Source organism: Anopheles moucheti, chromosome 2, assembly GCF_943734755.1.
Source record: "Anopheles moucheti chromosome 2, idAnoMoucSN_F20_07, whole genome shotgun sequence".
NCBI classification, from domain to species: domain Eukaryota; kingdom Metazoa; phylum Arthropoda; class Insecta; order Diptera; family Culicidae; genus Anopheles; species Anopheles moucheti.
In genome coordinates, this window is record NC_069140.1 from 15,933,127 (window position 1) to 15,949,000 (window position 15,874).

At 45.9% G+C, this 15,874-nt stretch overlaps 2 protein-coding genes across 4 annotated transcripts; one reads left to right on the plus strand and one right to left on the minus strand.

The window, feature by feature from the left end:
• Nucleotides 1-454: 454 nt before the first annotated feature.
• Nucleotides 455-15,674, plus strand: LOC128297988 (tubulin alpha-1 chain-like). 3 transcript variants are annotated; one of them, XM_053033709.1, is made up of 5 exons: nt 455-579; nt 662-2,162; nt 2,250-4,997; nt 5,095-6,417; nt 6,733-8,301. In XM_053033709.1, the coding sequence occupies exons 1-5, from the start codon at nt 463-465 to the stop codon at nt 7,437-7,439; spliced, it is 6,396 nt and encodes a 2,131-aa protein (XP_052889669.1). In that variant the 5' UTR covers nt 455-462; the 3' UTR covers nt 7,440-8,301. The 3 variants fall into 3 exon arrangements, with proteins under 3 accessions (XP_052889669.1, XP_052889670.1, XP_052889671.1); XM_053033710.1 differs by lacking the exons at nt 455-579; nt 662-2,162; nt 6,733-8,301 and adding an exon at nt 14,160-15,674 and having other exon boundaries at nt 4,247-4,997; nt 5,095-6,275; XM_053033711.1 differs by lacking the exons at nt 455-579; nt 662-2,162; nt 2,250-4,997; nt 5,095-6,417; nt 6,733-8,301 and adding exons at nt 13,261-13,407; nt 14,160-15,674.
• LOC128297990 (tubulin alpha-1 chain-like) lies at nt 8,855-11,285 on the minus strand. The gene is made up of 2 exons (XM_053033712.1): nt 11,139-11,285; nt 8,855-10,386 (listed from the first exon to the last, which is right to left on the minus strand). Exons 1-2 carry the CDS (start codon nt 11,139-11,141, stop codon nt 9,037-9,039), a joined length of 1,353 nt encoding a protein of 450 aa, XP_052889672.1. The 5' UTR covers nt 11,142-11,285; the 3' UTR covers nt 8,855-9,036.
• Nucleotides 15,675-15,874: the final 200 nt, after the last annotated feature.

Consider the following 15,874-nt stretch of genomic DNA (forward strand, 5'->3'; position numbering starts at 1 on the left):
TACCAATCAAAACAAATCCCCCGCAATCCACACGGCTCAAGCTTGCTTTAATACTGTCCGTCGGATTTCATACAATCGAATTCGGCTTCGATCGCATTCGAAGCGGGATCATTTCCAAGATGCGAACAAAAGCAAAGCACATAAACAATAATAAAAAAATGCCAAACACCCTTTGCTTGGCGAGCTGTCATACTCGCGAGGCTTTTGCAGGGATAAAAGGATCTTAAATTAGGAAGGCTTCCTAGAAAATGTTCCGTAATATTTAGTTGCGATTATTGCTGCAATTGAATTCGGTGAGAACGGCGCGGATAACGAAAGAAGCTGTAATTGGTAGTCCTAAGTGCAGTTGGTTGGTTGCGATAGGTTTGAGAAGCTTGGCCACTTTGCGGTACAGAACCTAATTGCAATTAGATCTAATTAATGTGATGTCTCAGTTGGAACCAACTAAATTTTGTATGCAAAATGCGGATGAAGGGAATAACGTTGTCGGCTATACTGGAGCAAGGTGCTACACGACGACGCAAATCGCCGCCTAAAGAGGAATGCCCCAAAAAGCAAAAACGTGACTGTTGGCGAAAGGTAAACAATTGATTTTGAATGAACCATGACGAAACGGGTGGTTTGGTTACGATTAATTTTCCTGTTCTGCTTGGTATTATAGATCGCAGGAGTATTGAACAAGTGTGAAAGCAAACGGACAGTTGAAGAGCAACGGCTCTTGGAGAGTCAGCCGGATGTAGTGAAACAGATCCTCGAGCGTCGTAAACGCAACGTTGAGTACAAGGAACGTGTGCTTGAGACGGAAGATGACCCGGAAGTTATCGAACGAAAAGCCTTAAAGCTAGCACAAGCTATTGCGAAAGCAAATCATCTGATCGTCTATACCGGAGCTGGTATAAGTACTTCCGCTAAAATACCGGACTACCGCGGAAGTCAAGGAATATGGACGTTGCTGGAGCAAGGGAAAGACATCGGAGAGTACGATCTGTCGCTGGCTGACCCTACCTTCACCCACATGGCACTCTTCGAATTACATCGAAGAGGCATACTGAAGCATGTGCTTTCGCAGAACTGTGACGGGCTGCATTTACGATCCGGTTTGCCTCGAATGTCGCTTTCAGAAGTGCACGGTAATATGTACGTGGAAGTGTGCAAACAATGCAAGCCCAATGCAGAATATTGGAGGCTGTTCGATACGACTCAGTTTACCGCGCGCCATTATCACAAGACAAATCGCCGATGTCGGCGCTGTGGTGGTCCACTTATCGACACCATTGTACATTTCGGCGAGCGTGGCCAGCTAAAATGGCCACTCAATTGGGCTGGTGTGACACCCCATACAGAGAAGACTGATTTAATTCTATGCATTGGATCGAGCCTGAAGGTGCTTCGCAAATATACGTGGCTTTGGGCCACCGATCGGCCGATAAAAAAGCGACCCAAGATCTTTATCATCAACCTGCAGTGGACACCCAAAGATAAGGTATCGACGTTGAAAATAAATGGCAAATGCGATCAAGTGATGACGCTGGTCATGAAGCATCTCAGTATCGAGGTTCCGCTGTACAACCGGCTGAAGGATCCGATCTTTGCGCATGCAACGTTGCTGCTGTCCGACGAACAACACACAGCTTCGCAACCAATGCTGAAGAAAATCACTGCCACCAAAGAAGAAACAGTGGAGGAATCATCGAGCAGCGAACGAGAGAAAGAAGTCAAACTGGAACCGAACGTAGCTGCCAGCACCACCGTGTCACCGCAGCAGATGTATTTCAATAACTTGATTCTCGCGCAACAACAGCAAATTAGTAACAATTATAATCTTCTACTAAATGCTGCTGGTCGTTCGGAAGGGCGAAATTCTCTGCTGTCCTCCTGCAGCCTTCCGCCACTAGTGCCGTGCTCGATGACATCTAGTGACGCTGACCAAATCAAAAAGGAACCATCCAATCTTTCTTTAGGTAATGAACTAAAACCGTTATCTCCTCCACCTGTCAACGTTATTAAAATCGACACAGCGTCTAATCTGTTCGGCAACCTGCGACAAGTATTAAGCACCATGGCCAATTCTGGCGAAAATTCTGCTGCTATCGATAGTAAATCTGATGCAGTCGGTGATGATGGACAAGAAAAACAATCTCATAGACCAACGGAAAAGCTTTGTAAGTATAATTACCACTTTATGCCAGGTAATATGGGCTTTTTGCTTGGCTATCACTATAAAATGAATATTTTAATTTGCGTTTTAGTGCACGTTCCCGTACCGCTATTGCTACAACCTGGTGTAACTCTAGTACAGCAGTCATTCATGGCAGCGAATGCATCAGACATGAATAGTCCTAGTTCGGATTCGCAGCAGAAACCTCCGCTGTGTAACAAAATACAACTGATCGTAAAGCCGGTAGTTGTAAGCAATCCACCAAGCTTGGTGCCGTTGAATCTTCATCGTCCGGAAGATGTGAAGCAATATGCGAATGTGCTTGCCAATCAAGGCTCATCCACTGCCCTAAAAGAGGAACCTACCAACGAACCTTCATTGATGAGCAAATGTGTGCCAAAGGATCTTTTGCAGGATAAAGAAAATGGCGATGTTGATAAGCTAACTACAAAAAGTGAAAACGTTTCGAACGTACCGTCTCATTCAGTGAATATGACTGATAATCCTGTACCGATGAAGATGATACTAGGAAATATCGAAGAAAAAGATATGTTACAGAAGAACTCTCCATTAGTGCTGGATCAAATTAAAGAAGAACATAAACCAGACGCAGTGCAAGCTGAACTAACGGAAGATATCAACGCAGTAAAGGCGGAAAACAGCAGTGAAACAGAACCGTGCATAGAAATGAAAAGCAGTTCGGGTGAATTATTAGTTATGGAACAACTAAATTCTGCAGATGATCATGGAGCAGGCACTGTAAACAGTCCTTTGTTGTTGAATGGACCAGAGAAGAAGCCACCGTGTACAGAACACCAAGAAAGTCCAATCATAGATGATATAGAATGCATTTCTATACATTCATCATCGTCTGAGAGTGACGGCGATGAAAGAGAGATTGATTTTGAATCAAATATTGCCTGGTTCAGTGTTGGCGCCGCTTCTAAAATGATTACAAAACAAACAACAGGTGTTAGTGTACATACGGACGATAAAACGAACATCGAACAACGCACCGATAAAGATGCTGATAATTCTGAATTGAGTAGAATCGATAAAACGATACAACAAGATTTGCTAAGAATTGCGCATGCAATTAATATGGAACAATCGCTTAATACTCGATATGTTCCAACAGATACAATTGTTCCTGTCGACCAAGAAGCTAACGAGATTGAGAATGAAGTTGATAAGTCAATTGCCGGTGTAATTTCAGAAGCATCAGAGATGTTTGAACCAGATGTAGTGCAAGATAGCATGGCATATAATTCTTCAACAACCAATGAAGTTGTTTCGATTTTAAAGCAATCGACAGATCTATCTGATTTAAAAGACAAATTTGATCAGACATCAGAAACAGTTAATCAGCTTGCAGTACAGTGTGCGTCTTCGCCCAAAGACGATAACATTGAAGACGCTTCAACAAACAATATAACAATCGATTTGGAAGTTGAAGCCATCGAATTCAAAGGATCAACGAATTCAACATCAAGCAGATTAACAGAAGAAAATCCAGACCACGATCTAAACGAGATCTTCTCTTTGGACACATCGGTAAATGGCGATATGGAACACAACAATACTGTAACTGAACCAATGAAATCCAAGCAAAAGGATGCATTTAGTAGTGAAGACTCCATGGCGTTGAACATGAAGGACATGAACAATGATATTATTGTTGAAGGAGCAACAACGGATGTAACGGATACTACCCATATAGCTGACCATTTATTACCTTTTGAAGGCTGTCCTCCCGAGTCAAACCCTTGCAATGGAGATGCATCGGGTAGTGAACTACAATCACCCATTTCGTTCCGGCGAGGTTCATTTAATGATACGGAACCCTTAACTACTAAAGAAAATGAAGTGGCCGAGGTAACGATTGATTTGGGAAGCGAAGAATCATGGCGCAAATATGATACGTACGATGACGATAAACTAAATTCAGCCAGCAAAGATTTAATACATTCGGAAAAGCTTCAAAGCGCAGAAGAACTCACTAATATTGAATGTTTGCAAATCCCTTTGATTGAAGCGGTGGATTCAAATGAGGACATACCTGAAGATGGTTCGCCTGTGGCTGCCAGTTCTACCACCATACAAATGAATGGAGATGCCGAGAAACCTGATGATACATTAAATGATGTACTGCAATCAGAGAATGCAGTGGTACAACGGTCTAGCTATTCCGATGGAGATGATCAGCTTGAGTGCGAAAGGCATTACCAAGAACGAAGAAAGAATGACAATGATGTTACTGCAGTTGATGAACATGGAAATGAGTTGAACCTTGCATTTCCTACAACAGAGGCAAAATCTCCTGTGCAAGATCTTAACATCGTTGAATGTAACAAGTCCAAACACCATGGACAAGTTGCGAATTTTGAGTCCACCGACAGTGCAGTTCACTCATTCGGGGAACTATTTGTCAACCCGGAAGATGATGACACATTAAAGAAAGCTAATAGTGCATGTTCTTCACCGGACACGAATAATGATCATAAAGACCAGGAACTAGACACAGTCACGGAACAGGAAGCCATCGCCAAAATGCTGAAGAAACTGCAAAATGAAACCAACTGTTCAACGATCACTAAAACGAACGATGATAGCACAGTTGACGAAGGATCTTCAGATGAAGAAATGCCACTAGAAAGACCCAAAACTGATACCGAAGCAGAACTCATTGGACAGGAAGAATGTGTTGCCATGCATATCCAAAAGTCATTGGACCGGCTTAAAGCGAACGATCAGTTGCAGATAGTTTTGAACAATACATCTGAAAAGGAAAGTTCAATGGTGATGGACTTCAATACCAGTGATCAACCACCTACAGAAAGTGAGTAATTTGTAAGCTTAATGAATTGTATTTTTTGTATTTGAAATGTGCAATAATTTACCATTTAACTATTTGCTATGTGCTATCTCCCCGACAGATTGTCTTCAAACAGAGAAAGATGACCAGAAGTGTCTTGACACGAGTATGAATTGTGAAAAGACAGCGTCACTTATAAAACCCACGCCACATCAAAATATGGTCAAAGTTGTGCTCAGCAATAGTGCTCTTTTCGAGCTGTATGAAGCTGCTCCAAGGTTCACCGATAATTATCCGCCGGCACTTAAATTGATAGCTCCGGTCAAATATCAGCTTCCCGCGTCTCATGTGGTGGGAAAGATTTCCAACCCAGACAGTCTGCAAACGGTGGAAAGTGTAACTGGTAACGAGAAGACTGACGGGGTTAACCTAGAGCAGCAAGATTCTATGCAAACTTCGTCTGGATTGCATACAGCGGATCATTCTACCATGACGCCCCGAACTTCCCCTGCACCGCCCTGCAAGAAGATACAAATGCCTTCCGCATTGCTCCTTGCTCCACCGATGCACTGTATCAGCAGTGTGCTAAAGGTGACCCCACCAAATGGTGCTGGTAGCAGTATTCCACCGGTCAGTAGTGTAGGCGCAATAACTCCTTCCTTCATACCCTTGCAAGGAGGTCTAACAACGAACGCCAGTGTGGCGGCGTATATGCTGAAGAACAATAGCTTCATCGGCGCGAACACGAGGTTCCCGAATATTTTGGGCTTTCCCACTGGGCTCGGTACAAATTTGGTACTTCTAACAAGTCCTCCCAAACATCAAGTTATGACCCCAAGCAGTGATCCGGCGGTCGTTACCTCACCAACGTCCACAACTCCCACAACACCTGCGAAGTCCTTTCGCGTCGAATCGGACGAACAGACGGACGAAGAGGACGGAAATAGTATTAAAAAGCGGCGTTCCAAGCGTCTCGAATCCGCCCGCCTGCATAAGCAGCTGGTGACACCGGAAAAGACTGACTCGGATACCGATACCACAGGTGACCAGTGGTCGCCTCAGGAAAGGCGGCACAGTAATCGCTCTAGTCGATCATTCGATGGGACAAATGAAAGTGACGAAATGGGTGACAGTAGCTGCGGTGGTGCAGGACGGTCACGCAGTTTCCGCATACGACGGAAGCCGGAGTATTTGAACATCAAACATCCGGAGAAGAAAAAGAAGCGTACGAATGAAGAACCGTCGTCGGAGACGGCAACGTGTTTGAAGGCCTCGACGAGCGGTGGTTCTCAGGTGAAGGTGGCAGATAACAGTGAGCCAGCAACAACGACAACTACTACGGCCTCATTGTCTACTGGCGCGAGCCGATTATTTACGATCTCGGCTCCAGTTGCATATTTTCCGACCCCATTTGTCTCATCGTTGGGAGCAAGCTCAGGCGCAAGTAAGTGACAGAAGAATGCTAGTGTTTTTGTGTTTTAAAGTTTGCTAAAAGGTGCAAAAACTCTGCCCATGATAGCGTAGCTAGACGATAAAAAGAGGGTTTATTTATTTTTCCTCAGGGTTTATGTTTTTTTGGCAACGTAAAAGATTAAGTAAATGTTATTCAAACGTGTCGTTTTGGGAAACCATTAACGCGATAACATTAAACAGTAATTTGCAATTTAAATGGCCTCAATTCAAGTTGCGGGATGTTAAGAAAAAAAGTATTTTTTTACTAATTTAAGGTTTGATTGTTATTTATTGTTTACCATTTCAGTAATTTCCCAACAGGAGAAGTACAAACGAATACTTACTTACTACAACACCGCGATACAGCAACATCAGCAGTCCAGCACTCCTAATGCCCTACCGCAATGGTACGATGTGAACTACGCCTACTCCGGTTTGCACAGCATTATACATCCCCCACCACCGGACGTTAACCTGTGGGGTGGATCATCGATCAAATTGGAACCGCAGCAACCGTTGGAAATCGAATGCAAGTTTTGCTTTGAGAACTATGCCCAGTACAGTTGCCAGTTTTATCAACCCCAGCCAGCAGAATTTGCAGTTAAAACGTTTCGTCGGGGCAAGGTGGTCGTGTGCGAATGTTGCGATTTTTCCGATGGAGAAAATGAGAAAACTCAACCCGAACTGGTGCCCGAAAATGGTACGCTTGCATCGTCATCAAAGGCAGGTGGTAGCGGTGAAGCAAAGTCGTCCGTCTCTTCGACTGGAGCGAACGATGAAGCGCAAGAAAATAAACGGCGCCCACTGGCAGAGGAACAAACTAAGGAGGCGGAAGTTAGATTGTCGAAAAGGCCCAAATGTGAATCCAACGCAATTGCTGACGGTTCTTCATCTAGCGTCAATGGCACTGGAACGAATGGTGCTGCTGCGCACAAACCGAAGGTGAAGCCTGGATGGTATGGGAAGGGCTATCGGAAGCATTTGCGGCGCAAGAAGCGCACAAGTCAAGGATAAAGTGGAACGCAAGGTTCCTGATGTTTACTTCCGTAAATCTTTATACTTTATTTAACATGTAAATTTCTCCTTATTAAGTTATGTCCTCAAGGTTAGCATGCAGAAATCCATGCAGAACGGCAATTAGAAATAGGAAGGTGCCTTGAGATAGGTGATACGGGCCAATTTCTAGTTTCATTTACACGTGTGTGGTTTGTCTTGCTGTGAAGGTTGTGTGAAAGTATTAAGTTACATTTTTATATGTAAAGGTTCTCTTTGTTTGCTGAGAAATATCGATCCAATAGGTAAGATTTCTGGGCCCATAAGAAACGAAGAAAACAACTTTGTACATAATATTTTGTAAGTCACGACAGTTAAAACGAACTCACCTTCTGCGGTTAGCCTCCATCGGTCCGTCCGTACAAGGACTCAATGCAGCAAGGAAGAAGACCGTTAGATTCGTACAAGAGTTGAATGTTTATAGAATAGAAAACGTTCGCTATTTTTTTAAAATTCCTAGCGTGTGAAGCGATCTCAATTTCCTCTTATAAAATAGCGTTTATCTGTCATGGATGTGTGCTTTTGAAGGGCCCGCCCAATAATTCCATGTTCCATCGCGAATCCCGACGCTATTCACTCTTACTTGCGCTATACACGTCATCGAGACGAAAGCGATTTGAGTTCTAACAGCAATCTATCACGAGGTTTGAAATACTTTTTCTATTTATTTTTGCATTTATTTCAAACGGTGTTGAGGTATTCGGTTTTGTTTGCTCATTTGTTTGAAATTTTGTCATCGTGCTGATGCATTTCGTGACTTTAATCGAACAAGCTGAAAGGCGCGTGGTGCGAAAGGTTTAAAGTTAAATAAAAATCAACTCAATTCAACATGAAACATGTGTGTTGCGTTTCATATTCCGGCTCGTCCGATCGTACTATTTTCGCAATTCTTCCATTGAAGGTAATATGGTAGGCAGACATTAATTTGTCACTCTCTTCATTGATGACGGCATGCATGCAGCAAACGGATATGGTTATACAGGTTAACCAGCGACGACGTGGGACGGTACAAACCAGTCTGTAACGATCTGCGCCCACAAGTACTTTCATGGTCTTTTCGTTTTGAGCGTAATCGCGTTGGCGACGACTGAGCATGCTACAACAGCGACCAATGCCCACACCAACGCTGTGAGCGCTGCGTGGTTTCCAGGGTAACGAAAACATTACCTTATAAAGAAATATTTATCGTCTGTGCGTATCCCCCCATCGCTATACCAAAACGGGGTCGAGAAATAAAGTCACATGTGGGGGCCGTGAAATCTTGATGATGTCATAAGTATGCTTCCAAATGGATGACGGCGACGGAGCTGCAAAAATCGGTTCCAATTCTACATAAGGTCATCAAATAGTTTTCAAATTCCTCTACAACAATTATCTATAGTTTCTTGAACAGAAATAATTTATTCAATCATTTCCTCATTTTTTGTGCGGAAGAAGAAGCTATACAAAATTTTGTCAATTGACATATTCTTTGCGAGCTTCTTCTTCACGGTGATGCTGTTGCTGCTGTTGTTTGTTGCTGCTGCCGCTGCTACTGCTGGAGAAGTACCTCACGTATTTAGTACTCCTCAGCTCCCTCGCCTTCTCCTTCGCCGGAATCCATGCCGACTTCCTCGTAGTCCTTCTCGAGGGCGGCCAAATCCTCACGGGCCTCGGAGAATTCACCTTCCTCCATACCCTCTCCGACGTACCAGTGCACGAAGGCACGCTTGGCGTACATCAGATCGAACTTGTGGTCCAGACGAGCCCAGGCCTCGGCGATGGCCGTGGTGTTGGACAACATGCACACGGCACGCTGCACCTTGGCCAGATCGCCTCCCGGTACGACGGTCGGGGGCTGATAGTTGATGCCAACCTTGAAACCGGTCGGACACCAGTCCACGAACTGGATCGTGCGCTTCGTCTTGATGGTGGCGATGGCCGCATTCACGTCCTTGGGCACCACATCACCACGGTACAACATGCAACACGCCATGTACTTGCCGTGACGTGGGTCGCACTTGACCATCTGGTTGGCCGGCTCGAAGCAAGCGTTGGTGATCTCGGCCACCGAAAGCTGCTCGTGGTACGCCTTCTCGGCCGAGATGACCGGAGCGTACGTGACCAGCGGGAAGTGGATACGCGGGTACGGTACCAAGTTGGTCTGGAACTCGGTCAGATCCACGTTCAGGGCACCGTCGAAGCGGAGCGAAGCCGTAATCGACGACACGATCTGGCCGATCAGACGGTTGAGATTCGTGTAGGTCGGACGCTCGATGTCGAGGTTGCGACGGCAGATGTCGTAGATGGCCTCGTTGTCGACCATGAAGGCGCAGTCCGAATGCTCCAGGGTAGTGTGGGTGGTCAGGATGGAGTTGTACGGCTCGACGACAGCCGTCGACACCTGCGGGGCCGGGTAGATGGCGAACTCAAGCTTCGACTTCTTACCATAGTCCACCGACAGGCGCTCCATCAGGAGGGAAGTGAAACCGGATCCGGTACCACCGCCGAACGAGTGGAAGATCAGGAAGCCCTGCAGGCCCGTGCACTGGTCGGCCAGCTTGCGGATGCGGTCCAGCACAACATCGACGATTTCCTTGCCGATGGTGTAGTGGCCACGGGCATAGTTGTTGGCGGCGTCTTCCTTTCCGGTGATCAACTGTTCCGGGTGGAACAGCTGGCGGTAGGTACCGGTGCGTACCTCATCGACGACGGTCGGTTCCAGATCGACGAACACGGCACGGGGCACGTGCTTGCCAGCGCCAGTCTCGGAGAAGAAGGTGTTGAACGAATCATCACCTCCGCCAATGGTCTTGTCCGAGGGCATCTGACCGTCCGGTTGGATGCCATGCTCCAGACAGTACAGCTCCCAGCAGGCGTTTCCGATCTGGACACCGGCCTGTCCGACGTGCACGGAGATACATTCACGCTGTTGGAGAGAAAGACAACAATTTAGTGGATTCGGTACATACACATTCCGATGCGGGATAATTCCTACTTTCCCACTGATGGCATTCAATGTTCATCCCTCTCAAACACATTGTGGCCACTGAATATGCCAACATGTCAAATATTCAAAGGACTTGTCGCTATTGCCTCTACTGATTAAAGATAGAAAATGCCAGATATTGAGCATATGCACCTTTTGCCCAGTGTGAGGCGAATTAGTCAGCGGTCATAACCTTTTCTTCCTGCATCATGACCTCGATGCACGATTCTCCCCAATCATTTCCATGCGCACAGCAGGCGGCTTCTTCCTGCCAAAGTGGCCTTCTTTCTTCCTCTTGCTGGAATCCAACATGGCATCGCATTGCGGCAAATATCGTATGACTCATCGTCGTGGGCAAGGCAGGGCAAGATTATCGATTCGAATCAACGCCCTTTTCATTTGTGACTGTGCTGGGGTGCTTACTAGAATTAAACGAATGCAATCGACAAGAGCGAACTGCGCACCAGATAAAACATTCCCAAATCCGTTCTAATTGGTTCTAATGAACGAGTCTGCCTCGGACCGCCGAAAATAGCAGCCGGCAAAGCCAAAAAGATGACGTGGAAGCACCCCAGCAAATGAGGTTATGGGATGCCTGTTTTCGACTCGCGACGGATGGTCGGGCATTTTTCCACATAAAACTGTTTCCCTCTAAATCGAGCGGCCCTCTACTTCCCGCATCGTTTACTTACCATGTTGACTAAATGCCTTGGTTAACACTTCACACACAAAATGGAGTAAATTCACTTAAGAACGGAATTCCGCTTGGCGCAGCTGACTAGGACGCTTTCCAAACAGATACAGTTTGAATGAAATCCTCTCAAATTTTCAGTTTTATACAACCGGCTGGAACGGGCCGGAAACTGAAACGACGCTCTCTCTTCTAACGGTCTTGACTCACGCTCTCGGTCTAGCGGGTGGATATAACACGTGGTTTAATACTTTTGTCAACTAAAAACATTGCACAGAGGCGGAATTTTATGCGGTTGGACGATTCGAAGCGATAAATGCTTAATTCTCAGTCTACTGGAGGCTTTGTGTTTGAATTTTAATGCATTTATGTTCGTTTGGTGCAGATAATCGCCCGGGATTAGCCATGTGCTTCTCGGCGGGGGTCGAGTATTTCCAGGAGAGCATTATTGATCAGAACGGGAGACAGTACATCAAAAGAGAAAATTACTCATTTTGGATCTGATTAAGCAGTGTTTACACGGAAATGTGTCTCTATGGTGGTGAAGAAAAAAAATATAGATATATAAAAATTTATATAATATATTTAAATATGAGTCATACCTTTCCATTAACAGGCACATACATGTTTAGATTTCATACGGTGCCATTTAATTATATGTGCCTGGTATCATATTTGGTAGCTGCACCAGTCTTCATTCGACAGGACCGGTACAAATTTACATCCGAACCTACCCCTCGTTGCCAGGAACAACTATCCAGGTTATGGGTAAATAAAGTTGAAAAAAGCCCAGAATTAGCAGGCCTATATCTCTTGATTTTCCGCTAAGTATGTGTAATGGATTATTGAAGCACAGGCGATCTGCAAAAAAAAAAAACAAATATTTACCCTACATAAATCTTTTTGTCTCTCTATACATTTACGGCAACAATTCTGTAATTACAAACCCGAAATATCCGGTGAAGTACAATGATCCATATGATGATGGAAGTCAATTCTCTTGGCTGGTGTGATTTAAACTGACGATTGTTGCCTATGATTTAACCGAGCCTTTCATTCAAAAGATGTTTTCCTGAAGTTTATGGCAATAATAAGTATTTTACCTATTAGCATTTGATCTTGGCCATTGTGACTATGCTCCACAAAATTCTGCATCTCTAGACTCTTGGTTGTCTGGTTTGATAAAATTTGCTCTGTATAACCAGAGAAGTATTGCTCTGTATAACCAGAGAAGTAAACAATGGAGCACAACAACAGCTGCTCATGACACAGTAGTATCTGATGGTAAAATTATGAAGAATTGCAGCGAATCAAGCAGTAAAACAGCTTCATAAAAACCTGTATAATATAAGATACTGTAAAACATGGTATCCTTTTCTATGCTGCTACCTTTGTGGGTTCAATGGTCATTTATGGTCTTCCTTGATTTGTATCAATCAGGATAGTGAGTCCTGCGCTCACTTGACACTTGGAGGCTTTGGGGCGGCCCGGTGGCACATGATGGGGGAACTGTATCACCGACCAAACTTAAAATCTGTTTGAATATCTTGTGAAGAATCCTGCTAGAAAACGCGCGAATACCCAAGAACAACAATTAAACACATTATCAAATTGCGTGTCTGTGGACGTCGATACGTGTAAAAATGTGGTCCATTTGGTAAAATCATAGTATACATGGAAAAATAAATTGTTGACGAGGGGATCATAAAAAACACAGCGAAAGAAAGGAGTTTATAGAAGTGAAATCAAAAAAGCAAATGTAAAATAATTTACAGCATAAAAAATAGAGAAGACACACTGCGCAACTTTCTCTTCTCGGGTAAAAGTTCTCTCCTGGAAATACTCGACCCCCGCCGAGAAGCACATGGCTAATCCCGGGCGATTATCTGCACCAAACGAACATAAATGCATTATAATCCAAACACAAAGCCTCCAGTAGACTGAGAATAAAGCATTTATCGCTTCGGATCGTCCAACCGCATAAAATTCCGCCTCTGTGCAATGTTTTTGGTTGACAAAAGTATTAAACCACGTGTTATATCCACCCGCTAGACCGAGAGCGTCAGTCAAGACCGTTAGCAGAGAGAGCGTCGTTTCAGTTTCCGGCCCGTTCCAGCCGGTTGTATAAAACTGAAAATTTGAGAGGATTTCATTCAAACTGTATCTGTTTGGAAAGCGTCCTAGTCAGCTGCGCCAAGCGGAATTCCGTTCTTAAGTGAATTTACTCCATTTTGTGTGTGAAGTGTTAACCAAGGCATTTAGTCAACATGGTAAGTAAACGATGTGGGAAGTAGGGGGCCGCTCTATTTAGAGGGAAACAGTTTTATGTGGAATAATGCCCGACCATCCGTCGCGGGTCGAAAACAGGCATCCCATAACCTCATTTGCTGGGGTGCTTCCACGTCATCTTTTTGGCTTTGCCGGCTGCTATTTTCGGCGGTCCGAGGCAGACTCGTTCATTAGAACCAATTAGAACGGATTTGGGAATGTTTTATCTGGTGCGCAGTTCGCTCTTGTCGATTGCATTCGTTTAATTCTAGTAAGCACCCCAGCACAGTCACAAATGAAAAGGGCGTTGATTCGAATCGATAATCTTGCCCTGCCTTGCCCACGACGATGAGTCATACGATATTTGCCGCAATGCGATGCCATGTTGGATTCCAGCAAGAGGAAGAAAGAAGGCCACTTTGGCAGGAAGAAGCCGCCTGCTGTGCGCATGGAAATGATTGGGGAGAATCGTGCATCGAGGTCATGATGCAGGAAGAAAAGGTTATGACCGCTGACTAATTCGCCTCACACTGGGCAAAAGGTGCATATGCTCAATATCTGGCATTTTCTATCTTTAATCAGTAGAGGCAATAGCGACAAGTCCTTTGAATATTTGACATGTTGGCATATTCAGTGGCCACAATGTGTTTGAGAGGGATGAACATTGAATGCCATCAGTGGGAAAGTAGGAATTATCCCGCATCGGAATGTGTATGTACCGGATCCACTAAATTGTTGTCTTTCTCTCCAACAGCGTGAATGTATCTCCGTGCACGTCGGACAGGCCGGTGTCCAGATCGGAAACGCCTGCTGGGAGCTGTACTGTCTGGAGCATGGCATCCAACCGGACGGTCAGATGCCCTCGGACAAGACCATTGGTGGAGGTGACGATTCGTTCAACACCTTCTTCTCCGAGACTGGCGCTGGCAAGCACGTGCCCCGTGCCGTGTTCGTCGATCTGGAACCGACCGTCGTCGATGAGGTACGCACCGGTACCTACCGCCAGCTGTTCCACCCGGAACAGTTGATCACCGGAAAGGAAGACGCCGCCAACAACTACGCCCGTGGCCACTACACCATCGGCAAGGAAATCGTCGACGTTGTGCTGGACCGCATCCGCAAGCTGGCCGACCAGTGCACGGGCCTGCAGGGCTTCCTGATCTTCCACTCGTTCGGCGGTGGTACCGGATCCGGTTTCACTTCCCTCCTGATGGAGCGTCTGTCGGTGGACTATGGTAAGAAGTCGAAGCTTGAATTCGCCATCTACCCGGCCCCGCAGGTGTCGACGGCTGTCGTCGAGCCGTACAACTCCATCCTGACCACCCACACCACCCTGGAGCATTCGGACTGCGCCTTCATGGTCGACAACGAGGCCATCTACGACATCTGCCGTCGCAACCTCGACATCGAGCGTCCGACCTACACGAATCTCAACCGTCTGATCGGCCAGATCGTGTCGTCGATTACGGCTTCGCTCCGCTTCGACGGTGCCCTGAACGTGGATCTGACCGAGTTCCAGACCAACTTGGTACCGTACCCGCGTATCCACTTCCCGCTGGTCACGTACGCTCCGGTCATCTCGGCCGAGAAGGCGTACCACGAGCAGCTTTCGGTGGCCGAGATCACCAACGCTTGCTTCGAGCCGGCCAACCAGATGGTCAAGTGCGACCCACGTCACGGCAAGTACATGGCGTGTTGCATGTTGTACCGTGGTGATGTGGTGCCCAAGGACGTGAATGCGGCCATCGCCACCATCAAGACGAAGCGCACGATCCAGTTCGTGGACTGGTGTCCGACCGGTTTCAAGGTTGGCATCAACTATCAGCCCCCGACCGTCGTACCGGGAGGCGATCTGGCCAAGGTGCAGCGTGCCGTGTGCATGTTGTCCAACACCACGGCCATCGCCGAGGCCTGGGCTCGCCTGGATCACAAGTTCGATCTGATGTACGCTAAGCGTGCCTTCGTGCACTGGTACGTCGGAGAGGGTATGGAGGAAGGTGAATTCTCCGAAGCCCGTGAGGATTTGGCCGCCCTCGAGAAGGACTACGAGGAAGTCGGCATGGATTCCGGCGAAGGAGAAGGCGAGGGAGCTGAGGAGTACTAAATACGTGAGGTACTTCTCCAGCAGTAGCAGCAGCAGCAGCAACAAACAACAGCAGCAACAACAAATAGGAGGGAGCTGGCAATGTGTCGCTTCGTTTGATTTCATTGTTAGCTTCTTCCCCACAAAATGAGGAAATGATTGAATAAATTATTTCTGTACAAGAAATTTATTAGTAATTCTTTTAAAAATTGAGAAACTTCGTGATGACATGTTTTTTCTAATTTTTATCCGGTTCAGGAAAACATTTTCGTAGTTGTTTTTTCATCCGTAAACGAGGGAATCACGATGACATCATCTTGATTCTGCATGTCCCACACGTTCTCATTTGTCGATCCTATTTTGGTATATCGACGGGATGATCGATT

Bases quoted from the DNA above. Each gene is read 5' to 3' on its own strand.
- LOC128297988 (XM_053033709.1), top strand. From the start codon at position 463: ATGCGGATGAAGGGAATAACGTTGTCGGCTATACTGGAGCAAGGTGCT. The intron at 580-661 runs GTAAACAATTGA...TTGGTATTATAG, and splicing joins AACGTGACTGTTGGCGAAAG to ATCGCAGGAGTATTGAACAA. The intron at 2,163-2,249 runs GTAAGTATAATT...TTTGCGTTTTAG, and splicing joins TAGACCAACGGAAAAGCTTT to TGCACGTTCCCGTACCGCTA.